The sequence below is a fragment of the Oratosquilla oratoria genome, chromosome 43 (genome assembly GCF_046742065.1).
Source record: "Oratosquilla oratoria isolate Oo_2021 chromosome 43, ASM4674206v1, whole genome shotgun sequence".
NCBI lineage: Eukaryota > Metazoa > Arthropoda > Malacostraca > Stomatopoda > Squillidae > Oratosquilla > Oratosquilla oratoria.
In genome coordinates, this window is record NC_134819.1 from 15889262 (window position 1) to 15910295 (window position 21034).

The 21034-nt window shown below is 42.1% G+C and overlaps 1 protein-coding gene across 1 annotated transcript in view; it reads right to left on the bottom strand.

Annotated features, from left to right (window-relative positions):
- LOC143021995 (mRNA-capping enzyme-like) overlaps window positions 1-21034 on the bottom strand; it is a 196646-nt gene that overhangs the window by 160554 nt on the left and 15058 nt on the right. Inside the window, 2 exon segments of the mRNA XM_076179926.1 lie at window positions 1461-1567; window positions 11507-11618. Coding sequence (XP_076036041.1) covers window positions 1461-1567; window positions 11507-11618 — 219 coding nt within the window.

Here is a 21034-nt window from a genome sequence, read left to right on the forward strand (position 1 = left end):
AAATTGGAGTATGCTGTGACACTATGGACACCTAACACAGAAAAGAATATAAAGAAATTGGAAAGAATCCAATGAGCAACAACAATGATGGCACCAACACTTTCAAAATTGACATGTGCACAAGATTGTCCAAACTGGAACTAACAACCCTGGAACAAAGAAGAGAAAGAGGAGATCTACTGGCCATTTACAGAATCATGAAAGGTATGGAAGTCCTTGATAGAGAAGGTTTATTAAAGCGGGACATAAGAAAAATGAGAGGGCACTAAAAGAAACTCAAAAAGGATAGTTATAGAAGAGATCTGAAAAAGAATAATTTTCCACTCAGTGATAGATGTCTGGAACAAATTGGATGAAAAAAATATTATGTGCTAAAAATATAAAAGATTTAACCTCTTCCCCAGCAGAAATGGGTATACTCATTTTCACCTAATGTTTCTTTTTCAGTCATCGACGAGAATACTTGGCTAAAACTTAACCTTCAAAAACCAGCTAGACATATTTACTCATCAATTCTGAGCCTTTCTAAGCCATTCTACGTGTGAAATGAGTATTCTTGGCAGAGGCGTACAAGGTAGCACTGGGGCAGTTCAAGGCCACTTTCTTACTAGACTTCCTATGGCAGCCACTGTGGTTGGGTTCAGTTTTCATCCACATGACCACTTGTTTTTTTATGACCTTTTCAAAGAAATTACACCCCAAATGTCTAATTCTGAGGAAGATAGTAAATATGAACCTTCCCTCAGAAGCTTGAATACTTATGATGACAGTGCCAGTTCATCAGACGATGACTATTTCTTCACAAGTGATGATGATGAGGAGGGGGAGGTGATGAGAGAGCTTGGATAAGCCTCAAGTTGTCAGAGGACCACATGAATGCAGCACCACCACGTTTTACATTCACAGGAAATCCTGGAATTACGGTTGATGAAGACCCAACAGAAATGAGCTCTTTTGAAATCTTCAGTCTTTTTATCGATAACAGGGTTATTGACTGTGTACTGGTAGAGACTAATTGTTTTGCTGAACAAACTGGACAAGGCAATTCTTTGTGGCGCCCTGTAACAGAGGCTGAAATTTTCATATTTTTTGCCATGAAAATGCTTGGGGGTATTGTGAAAATGCCAGAAGAAGAAATGAACTGGTCACAAGAGAAAACTGAAGAAACTATGGTGAAAACATATGGTTTATAGGAAGATGAGTTAACTAATTTTTTACCTACAAAGGTATTTTCAAAATAAAACCTCAACCACAAAAATGGGAATAAAATTAAAATAGTTTTTTATAATCAGCATGAAAAATACTATATAAAACCAAAATAAAAAAATTAATCTGAAAAACAAAAATTTTTAACAAAAAATTGTTGGGGAAGAGGTTAAAAAGAAACTAGATGCTGAGAGATAATTAACAGTTTGATGGTATAGGCTAATAGGAAATAAGGGCCAATGAATGAGGTTTACCTGTACACCAATCAGGAAGTTGAGGAGGAGGAGGTGCATCACTGACATCATCTCCCATTCGTTCAAACAATGCTGTTAAGTAGTCACCTTTGTAGATACCAGGTGGTCTGGAAAAAAAAAAAAAAAAAAAGTGTTATTATTTTGAGCACAAAAACATGGTATCCAAATACCAATAGTTAGAACTTTACCTTGCACTCAAAAACTTTTTCTTCTCAATTCAGTCATACAGCATCAATCTTTTTGTATTATACGGGAAGGGAGCTATGCTCGTGGTGACCCATCTTTGTATCTTTCAGCATCAAGTTTATTCTTAAAATCTTCAATAGTGTTTGCACACATTGTTTCTTTATCTAAATTATTCCAGGTATCCCGTACTCTGTGTGGGGAAACTATTTTTTTTTTTTTTTTTAGATCTCTTCTATAGTTATCCTTTTTGAGTTTCTTTTCGTGTCCTCTTGTTTTTCCTTTGTCCTATTTTAGTAAATCATTCCTATCTAGGATTTCCATTCCTTTCATGATTCTATAGTCAGCAGATCTCTTTCTCTTCTTTGTTCCAGAGTTGGTAATTCCAATTTGGACAATCTTTGTTTGTATGTTAATTTGGAAACAGTTGGTGCCAACTTTGTCGTTGCTCTTTGTATTCTTTCTAATTTCTTTATATTTTTTTAGTACTGGGTGTCCATAGTGTTGCTGCATACTTCAGTTTTGGTCTTATTACATACATACATATACCAAGGCTTTTTTTCCCTTACAAGGGAGGTAGCCAAAAAGGAAAAGGCATAAAATCATTCCCACCCATTCCATCCCTGAATACACTCCACACCCCTCCATATTCCCTCTTACCTTAGCACCTCCTGGATGACGGGTCATCCCTGCACCTTGTCCACTGCCCTGGGTAAGAAGCAGTGTCGCAAGACACAGCACATCCACAGCAAGGCTGCTTCATTAAATTGGTGACCCCTCCTCTCCGTCCCCCCATGCATAAAAGGAGAAGATGGGGAGAAATCCTTTTGGGCTGCGTCAAAATTTGCTCACACATACTACCTCACCCCCCATCCCCCCCGCCCATTCCACCTCATGCATCACAACATCATCCATATACAACCATTCTCCATTCACCCCTGTCTTCTGTCCTCTCCCGTCCTTCCTCAACAGACATTCCCCTCTTCACCAAAGCCCCCTTCACCACATCCATCCACCTCATCCTAGGATGTCCCTTCATGTTCACTCCCTCCACATCTGCCTTCCATACCTCTTTTACTAGTCTTTCTTCATTCATTCTTTCCATGTGTCCAAACCATCCTAATACTCTTTCATCAACCCTATCTCCCAACTCCCTTTCCACCCCTGTTCTCATCCTCACCTCATTTCTCACTCTAGCCTAGTAACCCCCATCATACTTCTAAGACACCTCATCTCAAACACATTCAAACTCCTTCTCTCTTCCTCTCATATGTTCCATGTTTCTGCTCCATACAGTGCTGTTGGCACAATCACTCCTTCATACAGTCTCCTCTTAGCATCCATTCCCAAATGTCTATTCCTCATTACACTTTTTAATCCACCAAAGCATTTACTCTTTTAATCCACCAAAGCATTTACTCACTTCTCTCAATCTACATTCTACATTCTACCTCCACCTTTTCCTGCCACATTTGCACCCAAGTATCTAAAATTATCCACTTCCTCCAGTCGCTCTCCCTTAATGCTCACTTCCAGTCTACTGCCACTTTCACCCCTTGTACATCTCATCACCTTACTTTTACCCACATTTATCTTAAGCTTTCTTCTTTCACACACTCTCCCAAACTCTGTCACCAACTTCCTCAGTCCCTCCTCCGATCCTGCCACAAACACAGTGTCATCCGCAAACAACACCTGGCTCACCTCCCACTTTACTCCATTTTCTTTAACCATCTCCAATCCCTGACCCACTACCCTTGCATTTACCTCTTGCACTACCCCATCCATGTATAAGTTGAACAGCCAGGGTGACATAACGCATCCTTGACAAAGTCCCACCTTTACCTCGAACCACTCATTCACTCCATTTCCAATCCTGAAACAAGCTCTACTACTCTCATAAAAACTTTTGACAGCTCCTAGAAGCTTTCCTCCTATCCCGTATGTCCACAAAACCTCCCACAGTTCCTTTCTGTCTACCCTATCGTAAGCCTTTTCCAGATCTATAAAGGCCCAAAAAACATCCTTCCCCTTTCCTATAGCTTTCTCACATATCTGTCTTACCACAAAAATCTGATCTACACAACCTCTACCCATCCTAAATCCATACTGTTCCTCACCAATTACTCCCTCTGTTCCTCTCCTAATCCTCTCAATCAAGATCCTCCTATAAGCCTTCCCAACTACACTTAACAAGCTGATCCCTCTGAAACTACTACATTCACACTTATCCCCCTTTCCCTTGTAAAGTGGAACTATACAGGCCAGTCCTCCGGCACTCTACCCTCTCTCCAGCAAACATTAAATAACCTCACCAGCCAGTCCACCATCACTGTACCTCCATTTTTTAGACATTCTGCATGGCATCCATCCAGACCAGGTGCCTTAGCTGCTTTCATCATCTTAACAACTGCCTTTACTTCATCCTTCCCTACTTCTCCTCCATTTTCCTCACTCGTCACTCTCATTTTCTTAGCATTTCCCATTGCAGCTATCTTTCCCTCCCTATCCTCCTTCATATTTAGCAACTCCCTAAAATATTTTGCCCATCTTCCCCTTACTGCCTTCTCTTCCATTATCATCTCTCCATCTGCACCTTTTACCTTTTCTTCTCTACTTGATTCACCTCCTCTTCTTCTCATAATTTCTTTCCAAAACATCTTTTTATTACTTTCAAAATTTTCTGTCATACTCTTACCCCATTTCACATCTGCTCTCCTCTTTGCCTCCTTTACCTTTACTTTTCTTTTCTTTGTACCTCTCATATGACTCCCTCGTCCTATTTTGTAACCAATCTGTGAAAACTCGCTTCTTCTCTTCTACAACCTTCTTTGTTTCCTAATCCCATCATTTTTTTTTATGTGCTTTTTTGTTAAATGTTTACGTTATGTTAAATGTTGTTAATAGTGAATAAAATTAGTTGATTAAAGACATAGTGTTTTTGTAACCCTTCACTTATTTTAGTAACCCCTTCAGAAAAGTACAGAGAAGGTTAGTGTCTAGTGATGAACTGTATGTTAGCGAGTGAGGTGGTGACGCCGCAATCATGTGATGCTTTGTTTATGTTACGGTATGTCCCTGTGGTGGAGGAAAAGAATACTGCCACCAAGTATTTCCACTTGGATCGTAAGAGGCGAGAAGAAAGGGACAGGGAGTGGGACTAGGCATCCTTCTCCCTGTAGCCCCACAGGGGACATTCCTAAAAGAAAAAGTAAAGGCATAAGAGGGTCTGGGAGTTTTCAAACCAGCACCAAGGTTTGGGTCTTTTAATGTGTGTGGATGTGGTACAGATGAGAGTAAAAGGGAAGAGATAGGTAGTATGTTTGTGAGAAGAAAGATGGATGTATTGGCTTTGAGTGAAACTAAGTTGAAAGGGAAGGGTGAGTGTAAGTTTGGGAATGTAAGTGGGAGGTTATCAGGAGTGAAGAGAGGGCGAGGGAGGGAAGGGGTAGCTATTCTAGTAAGTGAAGAGATAGGTAAACGTGTAGTGGAGTGGAAGGAGGTTTCCTCAAGGATAATGTGGATGAAGGTGAAACCGGGAAAGGAGATGTGGGTCTTTGTAAGTGCATATGGGCCTGGCAGTGAGAAGAGTGTAGAAGAAAGGGAGGCCTTTTGGATATATTCAACTGAGTGCATAGAGGATTTAGGGAAAAATGTTAATGTAATAGTACTGGGAGACCTTAATGCTAGGGTAATGGTCCAATTGATGGAGTGATTGGGAAATGTGGAGTTCCAGGAAAGAATCGTAGTGGAGAGTTGATGGTGGAAATGTGTCTAGAGAGTTGCTGATAGCAAATACAGTGTTTCGGAAGAAAGTCAAGCATAAGTACACATGGGAGAGGGTGGTGGATGGAAGGGTGGTAGATAGAGCATTGATGGATTATGTAGTGGTAAATAGGATTATGATAGGTAGAGTTAAGGATGTACATGTGCTAAGGGGAGTGGGTGGGGGAATATCAGATCATTTTTTGGTGGAAGGTAAGTTGAGAGTGGAGGATAGATGGAGAAAGAGGAAAGGGACAAAAGGTAGGGAGGTGCTTAGATTGAACTCTTTAAATGAAAAGTAAAAGGAGAAGGAGTACAAGAAGAAGCTGAAGGAGGAGTGGGAGGGAGTGAAGGATAGAGTAGAGCTAGGTGTGGAGGAGGAATGGGGATGGTTCAAGGAGGGAGTCATAAAGTGTGCAAGGATGGTGTGTGGAACAAGAAGGACAGGAGGAAATAGAAGAAAGGGTAGTGAATGGTGGGATGAGGAAACAAAGAAGGTTGTAGAAGAGAAGAAGCGAACTTTCACAGATTGGTTACAAAATAGGACGAGGGAGTCATATGAGAGGTACAAAGAAAAGAAAAGAGAAGTAAAGCAAAAGGTAAAGGAGGAAAAGAGGAGAGCAGATGTGAAGTGGAGTAAGAGTATGACAGAAAATTTTGAAAGTAATAAAAAGATGTTTTGGAAAGAAAATAAGAGAGGAAGAGGAGGTGAATCAAGTAGAGAAGAAAAGATAAAAGGTGCAGATGGAGAGATGATAATGGAAGAGAAGGCAGTAAGGGAATATTTTAGGGAGTTGCTAAATGTGAAGGAGGATAGGGAGGGAAAGATAGTTGCAGTAGGAAATGCTAAGAAAATGACCGTGATGAGTGAGGAAACTGGAGGAGAAATAAGGAAGGATGGAGTGAAGGCAGTTGTTAAGATGATGAAAGCAGGTAAGGCACCTGGTCTGGATGGATGCCATGCAGAATGTCTAAAAAAAGGAGGTACAGTGATGGTGGACTGGCTGGTGAGGTTATTTAATGTTTGCTGGAGAGAGGGTAGAGTGCCAGAGGACTGGAGGAGTGCCTGCATAGTTCCTCTTTACAAGGGAAAAGGGGACAAGTGTGAATGTAGTAGTTTCAGGGGGATTAGCTTGTTAAGTGTAGTTGGGAAGGCTTATGGGAGGATCTTGATTGAGAGGATTAGGAGAGGAACGGAGTAATTGGTGAGGAACAGTGTGGTTTTAGGACAGGTAGAGGTTGTGTAGATCAGATCTTTGTGGTAAGACAAATATGTGAGAAAGCTATAGGCAAGGGGAAGGATGTTTTTTGGGCCTTTATAGATCTGGAAAAGGCTTATGATAGGGTAGACAGAAAGGCACTGTGGGAAGTTATGCAGATATATGGAATAGGAGGAAAGCTTCTAGGAGCTGTCAAGAGTTTCAGGATTAGAAATGGAGAGAGTGAGTGGTTTGAGGTAAAGGTGGGACTTCGTCAGTGGTTTGAGGTAAAGGTGGGACTTCGTCAGTGATGCGTTATGTCGCCCTGGCTCTTCAACTTGTACATGGATGGTGTAGTGCGAGAGGTAAATGCAAGGGTAGTGGGGTCAGGGATTGGAGATGGTTAAAGAAAATGGAGAAAAGTGGGAGGTGAACCAGCTGTTGTTTGCGGACGACACTGCGCTTGTGGCAGGATCGGAGGAGGGATTAAGGAAGTTGGTGACAGAGTTTGGGAGACTGTGTGATAGAAGAAAGCTTAAGATAAATGTGGGTAAAAGTAAGGTGATGAGATGTACAAGGGGTGAAAGTGGCAGTAGACTGGATGTGAGCATTAAGGGAGAGCAACTGGAGGAAGTGGATAGTTTTAGATACTTGGGTGCAAATGTGGCAGGAAAAGGTGGAGTGAAGGTGGAGGTAGAATGTAGAGTGAGAGAAGCGAGTAAATGCCTTGGTGGATTAAAGAGTGTAATGAGGAATAGACATTTGGGAATGGATGCTAAGAGGAGACTGTATGAAGGAGTGATTGTGCCAACAGCACTGTATGGGGCAGAAACATGGAACATAAGAGAGGAAGAGAGGAGTTTGAATGTGTTTGAGATGAGGTGTCTGAGAAGTATGATGGGGGTTACTAGGCTAGATAGATTGAGAAATGAGGAGGTGAGGAGGAGAACAGGGGTGGAAAGGGAGTTGGGAAATAGGGATGATGAAAGAGTATTAGGATGGTTTGGACACATGGAAAGAATGAGTGAAGAATGACTAGTAAAAGAGGTATGGAAGGCAGATGTGGAGGGAGTAAACATGAAGGGACGTCCTAGGATGAGGTGGATGGATGGGGTGAAGGGGGCTTTGGGGAAGAGGGGAATGTCTGTTCAGGAAGGACGGGAGAGGACAGAAGACAGGGGTGAATGGAGAATGGTTGTATATGGATGATGTTGTGATGCATGAGGTGGAATGGGTGGGGGGGGTGAGGTACTATGTGTGAGCAAAATTTGACGTAGCCCGAAGGGATTTCTTCCCGTCTTCTCCTTTTATGTATGGGGGGACAGAGAGGGGGGGGTCACCGATTTAATTAAACGGCCTTGCTGTGGATGTGCTATGTCTTGCGACACTGCTTCTGACCCAGGGCAGTGGACAAGGTGCAGGGATGACCCATCATCCGGGAGGTGCTAAGATAAGAGGGAGGGTGGAGGGGGGTGGAGTGTATTCAGGGATGGAATGGGTGGGAATGATTTTATGCCTTTTCCTTTTTGGCTACCTCCCTTGTAAGGGGAAAAAAGCATTGGTATATGTATGTATGTATGTGCTACTATATGTTAACTGACATAAAGGGGGTGATTGTAGACATATTTCTGTACCCCTTCACTTACTTTAGCATCCCCTTCAAGTATCCGGAATTTTCGAGTATCCAGCATGCCTTTGGTCCCAGTGATGCCAGATAAGAGAGCTTTTATTGTACTTGGGTGCGAATGTGGCAGGAAAAGGAGGAGTGGGGGTGGAGGTAGAATGTAGATTGAGAGAAGTGAGTAAATGCCTTGGTGGATTAAAAAGTGTAATGAGAAATAGACATTTGGGAATGGATGCTAAGAGGAGGTTGTATGTAGGATGATTGTGCCGACAGCAATGTATGGGGCAGAAACATGAAACATAAGAGAGGAAGAGAGGTGCTTGAATGTGTTTGAGATGAAATGTCCGAGAAGTATGATAGGGGTTGCTGGGTTAGAGTGAGAAATGAGGAGGTAAGGAGAACAGAGGTAGAAAGGGAGTTGGGAGATAGGGTTGATGAAAGAGTATTGGGATGGTTTGGACACATGGAAAGAATGAGTGAAGAAAGACTAGTAAAAGAGATGTGGAAGGAGTGAACATGAGGGGTCGACCTAGGATGAGATGGATGGATGGAGTAAAAGGGGCATTGGGAAAGAGGGAAATGTCTGTTGAGGAAGGATGGGAGAGGACAGAAAATAGGGGTGAATGGAGAATGGTGTATGTATGATGCTGTGATGCATGAGGGGGAGTGGGTGAAGGAGTATGTATGAGAAATAAATTGATGCAGCCTGAAGGGATTTCTCCCAGTCTTCTCCTTTTCTGCATGAGGGAACAGACAGGGGGGGTCACCAATTTAATGAAGTGGTCTTGCCGTGGATGTGCTGTGTCTTGCGACACTGCTTCTGACCCAGGGCAATGGACAAGATGCAGGGATGACCCATCATCCAGGAGGTGGCAAGATAAGAGGGAGGGAAGAGGTTGGAGGAGAGTGGAGTATGTAGAGGATGGAATGGGTGGGAATGATTTCTATGCCTTTGTTTTTTGGCTACCTCCTATGTAAGGGTGAATAAAGCCTTGGTATATGTATATATGATCTGGAGGTGGCAGGTGAATCAGATGCTATGTGAACAACAAGTCTTGTAAATGCTCTGTACTCATGCAAGAAAGTGGACAACAATTACAGATCAATATTCCAATGTTGCAAGATATGTTTGGGAGGAAAGAAACATGAAGTTTCCTGGGTGGATGCCTCATGGCAATTGGCTGACTGCTTATCAAAAAGAGGGTTCATCCAATTGACTGTGGTCAGCAGTTAGCAGGGACTAAAAGTTTTCTGCATATGAACCCCATATATCAATATGTGCTTGGCAGTTAGCTACTTGAAAAGTATTAAAAGAGAAGAAAATGAGAGGGTTGGTATTAGTGAACCTATATACAGTGGTGTACATAGATGCTGGTTGTGATGTCACCGACTTTTGGATCTGAACCAATCACAAACTGACATATGAGGCTATAGCCACAGAAGGGGGACAACCCACATGCCCCTACTTTTGAGATACTAGCACTTAAAGTTTATCGCTGATTACTACAAGGAAAACTGTCTAAATGTATAACTATTATACATCAAAAGAAAGGTCTAGGGTAGTTCTGTCATGCCATGTGGTTTTTAATAAAAATATTGATTTTATCATTGGTTACAGCCACATTTTATTTACCCCTACTCCATAATCTTTTAGTGTATAAGAGGAAGTATGTTATTATATATATATATATATATTTTTTTATGTGTTATGATTAACTCATCTTTTATACTGTATTGAGACAGTTAAGTTCATTGTCAGGAACAATCCTTTATGTTCCTGACAATGTCTTAGTGGATTTACCAACCCACTCTCCATCCTACCACCCATAAGCAAAGCTGGTGGTCACAGTAGTGATGAAATTTACTGTGACACTTTGATGACAAACTCTAGTTGTCCAGGATGTCATCTTGTCTCTGATCGGGGTCATCAGGGTCCACGTCCCCAGAATCTTACACCGCCAGCAGCCCCTATGCCGCGAAGAGGTCTGTGAACCACGTTCTGTACTCAAGGGACACAAACCTCAGCAGGTGGTTCAGGTCATCCAGCTTCTCCGTTTTCAACCTGATGCCTTGGGGAGGGGCAGGTTGACAGCAACAAGGTTTGAACTTGTCAGGCTGGTATGCAGCACCCTTTCCCTTCTACAGCTAGACTTGAACAGGAGAACCTATGTCTTCATTGTAGCACTGCCAAATGCCCATCCCTTGCCTGAAGTTCTTCTATTGGGCATGACTCTTGTGGCTTGTCCCTCTTCTGCAGCTGGCTGAGAGAGTTAGTCTGCCTCATGCTTCACACCAAATCATGTGACTATGTGCCTTATTCTAACCATCAGAATGGTTGAATTTCTCTGGCCGACCCTTCCATAAGACTTTTACACCCTCGAACAACAGGTTGGTGCCTCTAACTCAAAACCGACAAATTTGAGGGATGTCCCCCTTCTGCAGCCGTAGCCTCGTATCTAAGGCATGCAGTTAGTAAGGTTAAGTCATGCAAGAAGACAGCACCCAGTGTCAGTTGTTTACATACAGGTATGCAATCCAGGCCTCCATTGTTTTACGTATACCTAACCCCTTCCATACGGTGCCGCATACGTAGGCGGCATGAGGAGCAAGTGGATACGCGAGGCTGCCATATCGGCGTCTTGATTATATTTATTGTAGTTGCCCCTGCGTAATGACATACTCTCTAAACTGTCTTCATCACATTTTCTATGGTTATCAAAATTCACGGGTGAAAGAGAGAACGATCGATATAAGCGGTGACTATATTTTATGATGCGTGTATTATTACGACACATTGTACGTCTGGCAGCTAATGCTGCCCGCGAGATTTTGGCCCATACTGAAGAGGTTAAGATCTCCCAACAAACTGATTCCTCTAAAACTCTATTCATATTTTTCCCCTTTTCCTTTGTAAAGTTAAGTATAGAAGCCCTTCTCCAGGCCTCTGCTACATCTCCCTCTCTTAATGTAATGTAAAACTATAAATACATGAATTCATACAAAAAGCCCCCCTGTCCCTTCTAATGGGGATAGCCGATTCAAAATATACACCCATACCAAACCCATTCAATACCTATTTGTCACCCCTATCTTAGCACCCTATGGATCAGGGTCATCCCTGTCCCCAACTACACCACTGCAGGACAGTAATAGAACAAATTTCCACTACAAATAGTGTATGCTCTTTGTACAAATTTTTTAGATAAATTTTAAGTCACTGTCTAAGGATGGGTTACAAGAGCAATGAAGTAAATACACAGAATCTGTAAACTGACCTGGCTTTGGCAAACTCTGCCACAGCATAATCACAACTCCAATCTTCCTTCATAATGAAATATGATGAAATAAGGAAGCCAGTACGATTAAAACCATGTGTACAATGGACAGCTGTAATAAAGAAAACCTAAATCAGTTCAATATTCCAATAGACTTAAAAAAACACACACACATATTTATACATATATGATACAGTGCCTTTTTCACCTTATAAGGTGACCAAATCAAAACATACACCTACCTCACACCCATTCCACTCACATCCAAAAGCTGTTCACTATCCCCTTCATATTATAGTAAAGGTACTTTAACATGAAGCTTTTGGCACAGCTGGGTGCAACCTAAGAGGTCCACAGTGTTGCCACATCACCCCATCACATAAGAGAGGCTTGCTACCTCTCTTGATACATTTACATATATATATACAAGGGAAAGGGGGACAAGTGTGAGTGTAGTAGTTTCAGAGGGATCAGCTTGTTGAGTGTAGTTGGGAAAGCTTATGGGAGGGTCTTGATTGAGAGGATTAGGAGAGGAACAGAGGGAGTAATTGGTGAGGAACAGTGTGGTTTTAGAACAGGTAGGGGTTGCATAGATCAGATTTTTGTGGTAAGACAGATATGTGAGAAAGCTATAGGAAAAGGTAAGGATGTTTTTGGGGATTTTATGGATCTGGAAAAGGGTTACGACAGGGTTGTTGTTGTTGTCGTTCCCTAGACTGTCTGTCCGAGCAGTCCCGTCTCCCCAAGGAATGCCACAGCCAAAACTGGGTTTTCCCACAAATCCTTTATAGAGTGTATGTTGTGTTGTTTGCGTGCATGATTGTGTATAATGCAGTCTTCCATTATGTGTTGTATGGTATGGGGTGAAGTATTATATCCTGGGCAGCTGTTCACAATGCGGTCATCCAGCCTCTTCTGGTAGCTTAGAAGTGCTGGGTGGTGGCCGCACCGCAGTCTGGCCAGGTGGACTTTGTCCTTTCGTGAGAGAGAGGATTCAGAAGGGTGGATATCAGGGGGTCTGGCATGCAGCAATGTGTTGTCTTTCAGTGTGTTAATGGAGTTGAGAGTGATATGATTATGAAAATTTATCCATAGGCTGGTATTTGGTGTTTGTGGAGGAAGAGAAGAGAGTATCTGTGTGTGATACAGGTCTTTGGGTGTTGTTTTAATGTTTCTTGGTGTGTGTTGGTGTTCTGCTATGTAGTGTAGCGGGTGTGATGTGTTTGTGGTGGCTGCGGCAAGTGTTTGTGTGCCTCTCATGTCAAGGTGGTCCTTGACTTTGAGGACTTTTGTTTCATGGTGTAAATGGTCTGTAGGTGTTGTATTTGTGCAGCCTGTAATTGTTTTTAGGGCTTTGTTTTGTATGATTTGAAGAGTGTTGTGGTGTGTCTCACTGAGATTAGGAGCCCATGCAGGATTTGCATAATTCATCGCTGAGCATATGCATTGTTTGTATATTGTTGTATTAGTTTCTTTGTTTTGTCCAAATGTTGTTCCAGTGATTGACTTAAGTGCGTTAAGTCTAGGTGTGCATTTGTTTTTTATGTTTGTGATGTGTTGTTTGAAAGACATGGATGTATCGTATGTTACACCAAGACGTTTGTGTGTGGTATTAGAGTGTTGTTGATGTAGAGATGAGGTATGTATTTGTGTTCTTTTGTCCAGTTGGTGAGAAGTGTTGCTGTAGATTTGGTTGGAGCTATTTTGAGTCTGTTTGTGATGAACCATGTGTTGAGTGTATCAAGGTATGACCGGATTATTTCTGCAGCTTTGTCTGTGTTACGATGTGCATGTGATTGTTATATCGTCTGCGTAGGAAGAGATTTGTATTTCTGAGTTGTCTGGTGTGGGTAAGTCATACATGTATAGATTAAAGAGTGTGGGGGATAGAACAGAGCCCTGTGGTACTCCATTCTTAATGTTTCTGATGTGCAATGATTGGCCATTATATGACATGTAAGCATTCCTACCTGCCAGATAATTGGCCAGCCATCTTTTGGTGTTATTGTGCATGTCTGTGTTATATATTTTATTTGTTAGGTTGTGGCAGGGGATAGCATCAAAAGCTTTACTAATGTCTAATGTTATAAGAAGTGTTCTGTGGTGGGGCCTATCTGAATTGATGCCATCTAAAATTCTTTGTGTGAGGTTTATCAGAAGCGTGTTTGTGGAGTGTAGTGGCCTAAAACTGTGTTGTGAGTCAGCAAGGGGAATATGTGGTGTGACAAGTTGAAGTATTAGGCATTCAATGACTTTAGAGGGGGTGCAGGGAAGTGTGATTGGGCAGTGCGATGTTGGGATTGTTGGGTCTTTGTTCGGTTTTGGAATGGTGATTATTTTACCATGCTTCCAGATGTCGGGTATAGTGTTGTGTGAATAGCTGTAGTTTGCAATGTTTGTGAGTGCATGTATACCTTGTGGTCCAATGTGTTTTAGGTGGATGTTGCTTATGTTATCAGGGCCACAGGCAGATGAGTGCTTGAGGTTAGACAGGAAGGCACTGTTGGAGGTACTGCAGATATATGGGATAGGAGGAAAGCTGTTAAGAGCAGTCAAGAGTTTTTACTAGAGTAGTAGAGCTTGTGTTAGGATTAGAAATGGAGAGAGAGTGAATAGTTTGAGGTAAAGGTGGGACTTCATCAGGGATGTGTTATGTCACCCTGGCTGTTCAATCTATATATGGATGGGGTGGTGCGAGAGGTGAATGCAAGGGTAGTGGGTCAGGGGTTGGAGATGGTTAAAGAAAATGGAGAAAAGTGGGAAATAAGCCAGTTGTTGTTTGCTGACGACACTGCGCTTGTAGCAGGATCAGAGGAGGGATTGAGGAAGTTAGTGACAGAGTATGAGAAGGTGTGTGAAAGAAGGAAGCTGAAGATAAATGTGGGCAAAAGGTGATGAGATGTACAAGGGGAGAGAGTGACAGCAGGCTGGAAGTGAGCATTATGGGTGAGAGACTGGAGGAAGTGGATAGTTTTAGATACTTGGGTGTGAATATGGCAGGAAAGGGAGGAGTGGGGGTGGAGGTAGAATGTAGATTGAGAGAAGTGAGTAAATGCCTTGGTGGATTAAAAAGTGTAATGAGAAATAGACATCTGGGAATGGATGCTAAGAGGAGGTTATATGAAGGAGTGATTGTGTCAACAGCACTGTACGGGGCAGAAACATGGGACATAAGAGAGCAAGAAAGGAGTTTGAATGTGTTTGAGATGAAATGTCTGAGAAGTGTGATAGGGGTTACTAGGCTAGAGTGAGAAATGAGGAGGTGAGGAGGAGAACAGGGGTGAAAAGGGAGCTGGGAGATAGGGTTGATGAAAGTGTATTGAGATGGTTTGGACACATGGAAAGAATGAGTGAAGAAAGATTAGTAAAAGAGGTGTGGAAGGCAGAGGTGGAAGAAGTGAATATGAGGGGGCATCCTAGGATGAGATGGATGGATGAGGTAAGAGGGGCATTACAAAATAGAGGAATGTCTGTTGAGGAAGGATGGGAGAGGACAGAGGATAGGGGTAAATGGAGAAGGGTTGTGTATGGATGATGCTGTGATGCAATAGGAGGAGTGGGTGGGGGAAGGGGGGTGAGGAAGTATGTATGAGAAAAAATTTGACACAGCCCAAAGGGATTTCTCCCCATCTTCTCCTTTTCTAAATGGGGGGACGGAGAGGGGGGGTCGCCAAATTTATGAAGCGGATTTGCTGTGGATGTGCTGTGTCTTGCGACACTGCTTGACCCAGGACAGTGGACAGGATGCACTCCCAAGATAAGAGGGAGGAGGGTGGAAGGGAGTGGAATACAGGTATCTCTCGATTTACGCGAAATATAGGTTCCTAGAGACGTCGCGTATATCAAATTAATTTTTGCCATAAGAAACAATGGCGGGATTTGGTCCATAAAAGTTGCAATGTTTGTACAAAAAACACATTTTATTTGGCTAATAAACATACAGTACATACTGTAAAATACTAATAATATCTAATTCTAAACCTTCTAATGTATTTATAAGAGAGAAAAACAATTGTACACTGTACTACTTACGTAGTTCTACCACTCATCACTCACTCACTACCCTCACTGTCCAATTGTTCTGGCACATCCACATCCACCTGCACTTCCACAGCTGCAGGGTCATCCACATCCTCTTCTGTCATGTCTTTTTGCACTGGTGCTTTTTTGAAGAATTGCAACATGGTGGTCTGGCACTGTTTCTTTTGAAATTCTGTGTGTATCTGTGTGTAGACTTTTCTTCTAATTGTGCTACTACATTCCACATTGGGGTCCATGTTTTCAAATTTGTCAATAGAGTCCTTAAGTTGTGCCAGCGCTTCACTAAGTCCCTTGGCTGTCAATCCCCGTCCTTGAGTGTCATCTGCTGCTGATATTTCTGCTGCCGCTTCTGCCTCTTCTCTTTCCCGTTTGCTTTCAGCTTCCATTTCCAGCAGGTCTTTGTTGGTTAGTTCTTTTGTGTGTGACTGTAGGAGCTGGTTAACATCCTCTTCTTCCACCTCTGTAAGGCTGAGATCTTTTGCAAAGGTGACGGTGTCTTGTTGGAATTGGCGATGACTTCGTCCACAGTAAAACCTTTGAATGAATGCACAAACTGTGGACACACTTTCTTCCACACACCATTCAAACATTTTGTTGGCACCTCTTCCCACGCCTGCTTTATGAATTTTATGGCGTCCTTGACGGTGAAACCCCTCCAGAAATCTTGCACTGTCACGTTGTCTTCATTTGTTGCCTTCACTGCTGCAGCCATGGTAGACCTTAGGTAGTAGGACTTGAATGTTTGAATGATTCCTTGATCACAGGGCTGCACCGGAGAAGTTGTGTTTGGTGGTAGAAAGGCCAGCTTGATGTTGGCGCTCAAATTTTCAAGACTGGGTGGATGACTGGGAGCATTGTCTACCAGCAGAAAGATGTTGAAGGGGATGCCTTCCTTGTTGCAGTAGGTTTTCAGCTCACTATGCAGCTTGTTCTTGAAATAATCGCTGAATATGGCCCCCGTCATCCAGCCCTTCTTGTTGGCATACCAGTGCACTGGCAGGAACACCCGGTCATAGCCATGTCTGTTCTTAAAATAAGCAAACCAGCTAGAACTTGCTTGAAAAGATTTATAGGTGCCGTCACTGCCTTCGATATCTTTGATTTTTCCTGGATGGTGGTCATGCTCACAGGAATATTGTCCTTATTTTGGCGTTCGATCCATGTGGCCAGCATTTTTTCCGTTCTTCCCATGGTTGACGAACTGATGTAGGATGTTCTCTGCATTGACCGGCTTGATCCTGATTCAGCACTTTCCCATATTTTAGCAGCGTTGTCTTGGATGGTCCTCAGAGTACTCTCCTTCAGGCCTAAAGCATGGCATATGACTGAAGTTTTCTGTTCCTGGTTATATCAGTCTAGAATTTCTATTTTCTGCTCCAGTGTCAGTGATGTGCACTTTCCCTTCTTCCCCGCAGGGCAGCTGGTGCTTGCACAAGACAATGAAGGACGTTTTGGGGCCATGATGATAGGGTACAATAGTATGCTGATATGAGGAGGTCTGTTCTCATTGCTAGTAGCAGAGTGAAAGAGGGCTGTAAGCCATTAAACATTGAATGAGGAGCGGGAAGTCCTGCCACCTGTCAGCTGGCCACGGAACTCTCTGGTGGTCAGTTTGAAAATGTGGTTGGGCCAAATCGTGTCTGAGCAAATAAATAGCGTAAATTAAATTAATTATAATATTTTTTTAGGTCGCATTATAACAAATTCGCGCACATCAAAGACGCATAAATTGAGAGTTACCCGTATGTAGGGAATGGAATGGGTGGGAGTGGTTTCTATTACTTTTTTTTTGGCTACCCCCCCGTGTAAGGGGGAAAAAGCCTTTGGTATATGTATGTATGTATGAGTGGATGGGTGGTGAGATAAACACAGGGAACCGTTTAGGGATTTATTCTGACGTTTCGTCCTTACCAGGACTTCTTCAGAGTACATGCACATTCGAACAATTCATCCCCTAAATACCCGCCGAATCTATCCGCGTTCCACCATGATCGACTGTCCCAACTCGCCTGAGTGGCTCGAGTTTGGCACGGAATATTTGTCCGTGCCAAACTCGAGCCACTCAGGCGAGTTGGGACAGTTGCTCACTAGAGCCGGCATCAAGGTTGCGATCAGCACGGGAACAAAAATAGGAGACATTGTTAAGAACCAGAATAAAGTCGTGGCCAACGGGGAAGAAAACAGTGTCGTCTACAAGATACCGTGTGGAAACTGTCCTGTGAGCTACTACGGGGAAACCAGCCGAGGTATTAAGAAGCGGACAGTTGAGCACAGGAATGACGTCAAGGCACACCGAGTATCAAACTCGCCAGTGGTCCATGTAGATACTCACGGCCACTTACCAGACTGGAACAGAGCAGAGGTGCTGCAGAAAGGACTTCCTAAGAAAAGAAGAAAAATAACTGAAGCAGCTTACATCGCTTCCCATCCAAACAACAACCATCGCGATGGGTTTTAATTAACAAAGACGGCCAGCCGCTTGATACTTCGCGAGGCAGAGCGTAGGAGGATGAGAGGTCAGGTCGATCATGGTGGAACGCGGATAGATTCGGCGGGTATTTAGGGGATGAATTGTTCGAATGTGCATGTACTCTGAAGAAGTCCTGGTAAGGACGAAACATCAGAATAAATCCCTAAACGGTTCCCTGTGTTTATCTCACCACCCATCCACTCATCTGTCTTACATATTTCAGTATGTATGTATGTATATATATATATATATACAGTAGACCCTCGTTAAGTCGGACTACATGGGGGGGGGGTTTGACTATGCCGCTTGTCCGACTTAACAGATGGCCTATAGCCCCTAGGCTAGCCTAGCCTAGTAAACAAACAAAACTTAAATAGAATTACCTGTACAGATATCGGTTGTCATTACCTAGGCTATTTTGTTTTACCTTACCTTCATAACATGCAAACACTGTACACTGTAAATCAGATTTATTTGTTTTGTTTTTGTTTTTATGAAAACCAAAACATGACAAAGGCTATCATCAATTTGTAAGACAGAGCGACCATACAGCTGATCGGATAGCATAAACAAACAAGTCATAAATGAAATGAATGGTTATCACTTCATTGAGATTTTATTTATGCAAATAATTATTTATTTATGCATTAAGCATTAAATTCTTACATTTACTGTATTTAGTTATGCATTAAAGAACAAACGAAGAAATACTTCTGTAAATAGCAAAATTAAAAATAAACACTGCAAATTCGTATGTTTTTTTGCTATGTACCATACATTAAAGAATAATTAAGAACAATTAAAAAGAATTAAAGAACAATTCAAAAATAGTTTTTATACAAAAAAAAAATTACTCATCAGAAGAGTGAAGTCTACTCATTGATGGTTGAAGCGAGTCAGGAGACTGAAAGCTGGTTGATGCTTGAGGAGTCTGACTGTAGCTGGAACAACTGGCTTAAAAAAAAAAAAAAAAAAAAAAATAATTGCTTTCCTTGTCTGTGTTGCCTCCGAATGATCATATCCCTCAAAGATCTTAAATGTAGGTAATACTGGTTGCTTTCCTTGTCTGCAGTTAAATCAATGTATGCTATCATAGCATCAAGGGCTCCTCGAACCACTGAAAGCTTGGGAATTCGAACATCCAAATCATTTCCTTCATCATCTTCCTCTTGTACTGTGTCACCTTTAAGAACTTTTGGCTATTTCTTCATCTGTCATAACATGATAGCCAGGGTCACCTGTTTCTTCTAGCCACTCTCTTACATCATCCAAAGAAACTTGTTCCCCTGCTTTTTTTAAGGAGACGATGAAAATAATTTCGCTCAAAACCTTCAAAGTCGTACTCAACATCATCAGTACCATACAAAAGTTTTTTCCATGCATTGGCCAGTGTTGTTGTTTTGACCTCTTTCCATGCAGTTGCAATATTGAATATGGCCCCTTTTATGTTGTAGTTCAGGATATTTTCTTTGGTTTTTTCACCTCTTCTATCAACCTCAGCATCCTCATCATCAACAACACACAGCACTTCATCAAGATATTTACGTTGGTACAGTCTCTTACAGGAATAAATTACACTCTGGTCCATTGGCTGAATCAGAGAGGTGACATTGGGGGGCAATAAAAGAACTCAAATTTTCCAGTCATGACTTACAAGGCTTGATTCACTAGGGTGGGCAGGGGCATTATATCTAAAATTAACAAAGCTTTCACATCTTTAGGAGCAATTTCTAGCACTTCTAGGAATTTCTGAACTACTGGTACGTAATGTTTAAAAAACTAATCTTGGAAAATGTCCATATTGAACCAAGCCTTTTGCGAGTTGTAGTAATGAACGGGCAGATAGTTCATACAATCTTTCAAAACTCGTGGGCGCTTAGACTTGCCCACCACAGCAAGAGGCAAACGATGCAGGCCATCTGCGTTAGCTCAACACAAGAATGAAATCCTTTCTTTACTTATTTTCTCCCGAGGAATTTCTTTTTCATCTCTAAATGCCTGCATATTTTTTGGGATACAACGCGAAAAAAGACCACTTTCATCAGCATTGTAAATTTGAGAGGTTAAAAAGCCCCTCATCTTTGATCAGCTTATTTAACTTCTGCCTAAAAGGCTCAACATCTTCAACTGGCGCACTGCCTGCTTCCCCATGCAACACTTGATCACAAAGCCTTTTTCTGAAGTGGCATAACCATCTATCACTAGCAGTAAAATCATTAGTTCTCATATGTCTTTTGAGTAGCATCTTGAATCCCACAAACTTTTACACCACATGATCATTGCTGCACAAACCATTTCGTTACTGCTTCTTCCAAATTTCCATCCATAGAAACTTGCATTCTTTTTCTATTTCCAAGAGAAGAATTTTCATGGCGTTCAGTCACATTGTACTTTAAAGAATGTCTGACACAGTTTGTTTCTTCACCCCATACTCTTCACAAACACTTTTCACGGTAGCTCCAGCTTCTAATTTACGAATAAGTTCATGTTTCTTGGTCACTGATAGAGTCACAAGCTTTCAAGCATTGGCTGCACCTCTTCCAGGCATTCTGCAAAAAAATATTGAAGAAAAATGGAGATGAGCACTTCAACAACTTGATATAACCACAGTAAGCTTTGGAATACCACCAAAATTTAGAATGACCGCGTGCCATCTATTGTGTAAAAAACAAAATACTGTATCGGCGTAAAAAAAAAAAATGGCTGCTTGTAAGCCTTTGAAGGCAAACATTTGTATTCTCGGTCCCGTCCGCTTTATCCGATATCAGAGTTATCAGGGTCCAAGTTAACAAGGGCGTACTGTATGTATGTATATATACAGGCCTCTCCTGTTTCTCCTGATGACTTCACCCAAGAACTCCCACTGACTTTTCTTACTTCTTCCAGCAACCTCACCCAAGGACTCCCAATGACCTATCCTACATCTCCTAACCTCACTTTATAAGAAGTACAGTCAGTCCAGACATTATTTTTACCAGATCTTTGCCTACAGCAGCCTTTCAAGATGATTATAGTTC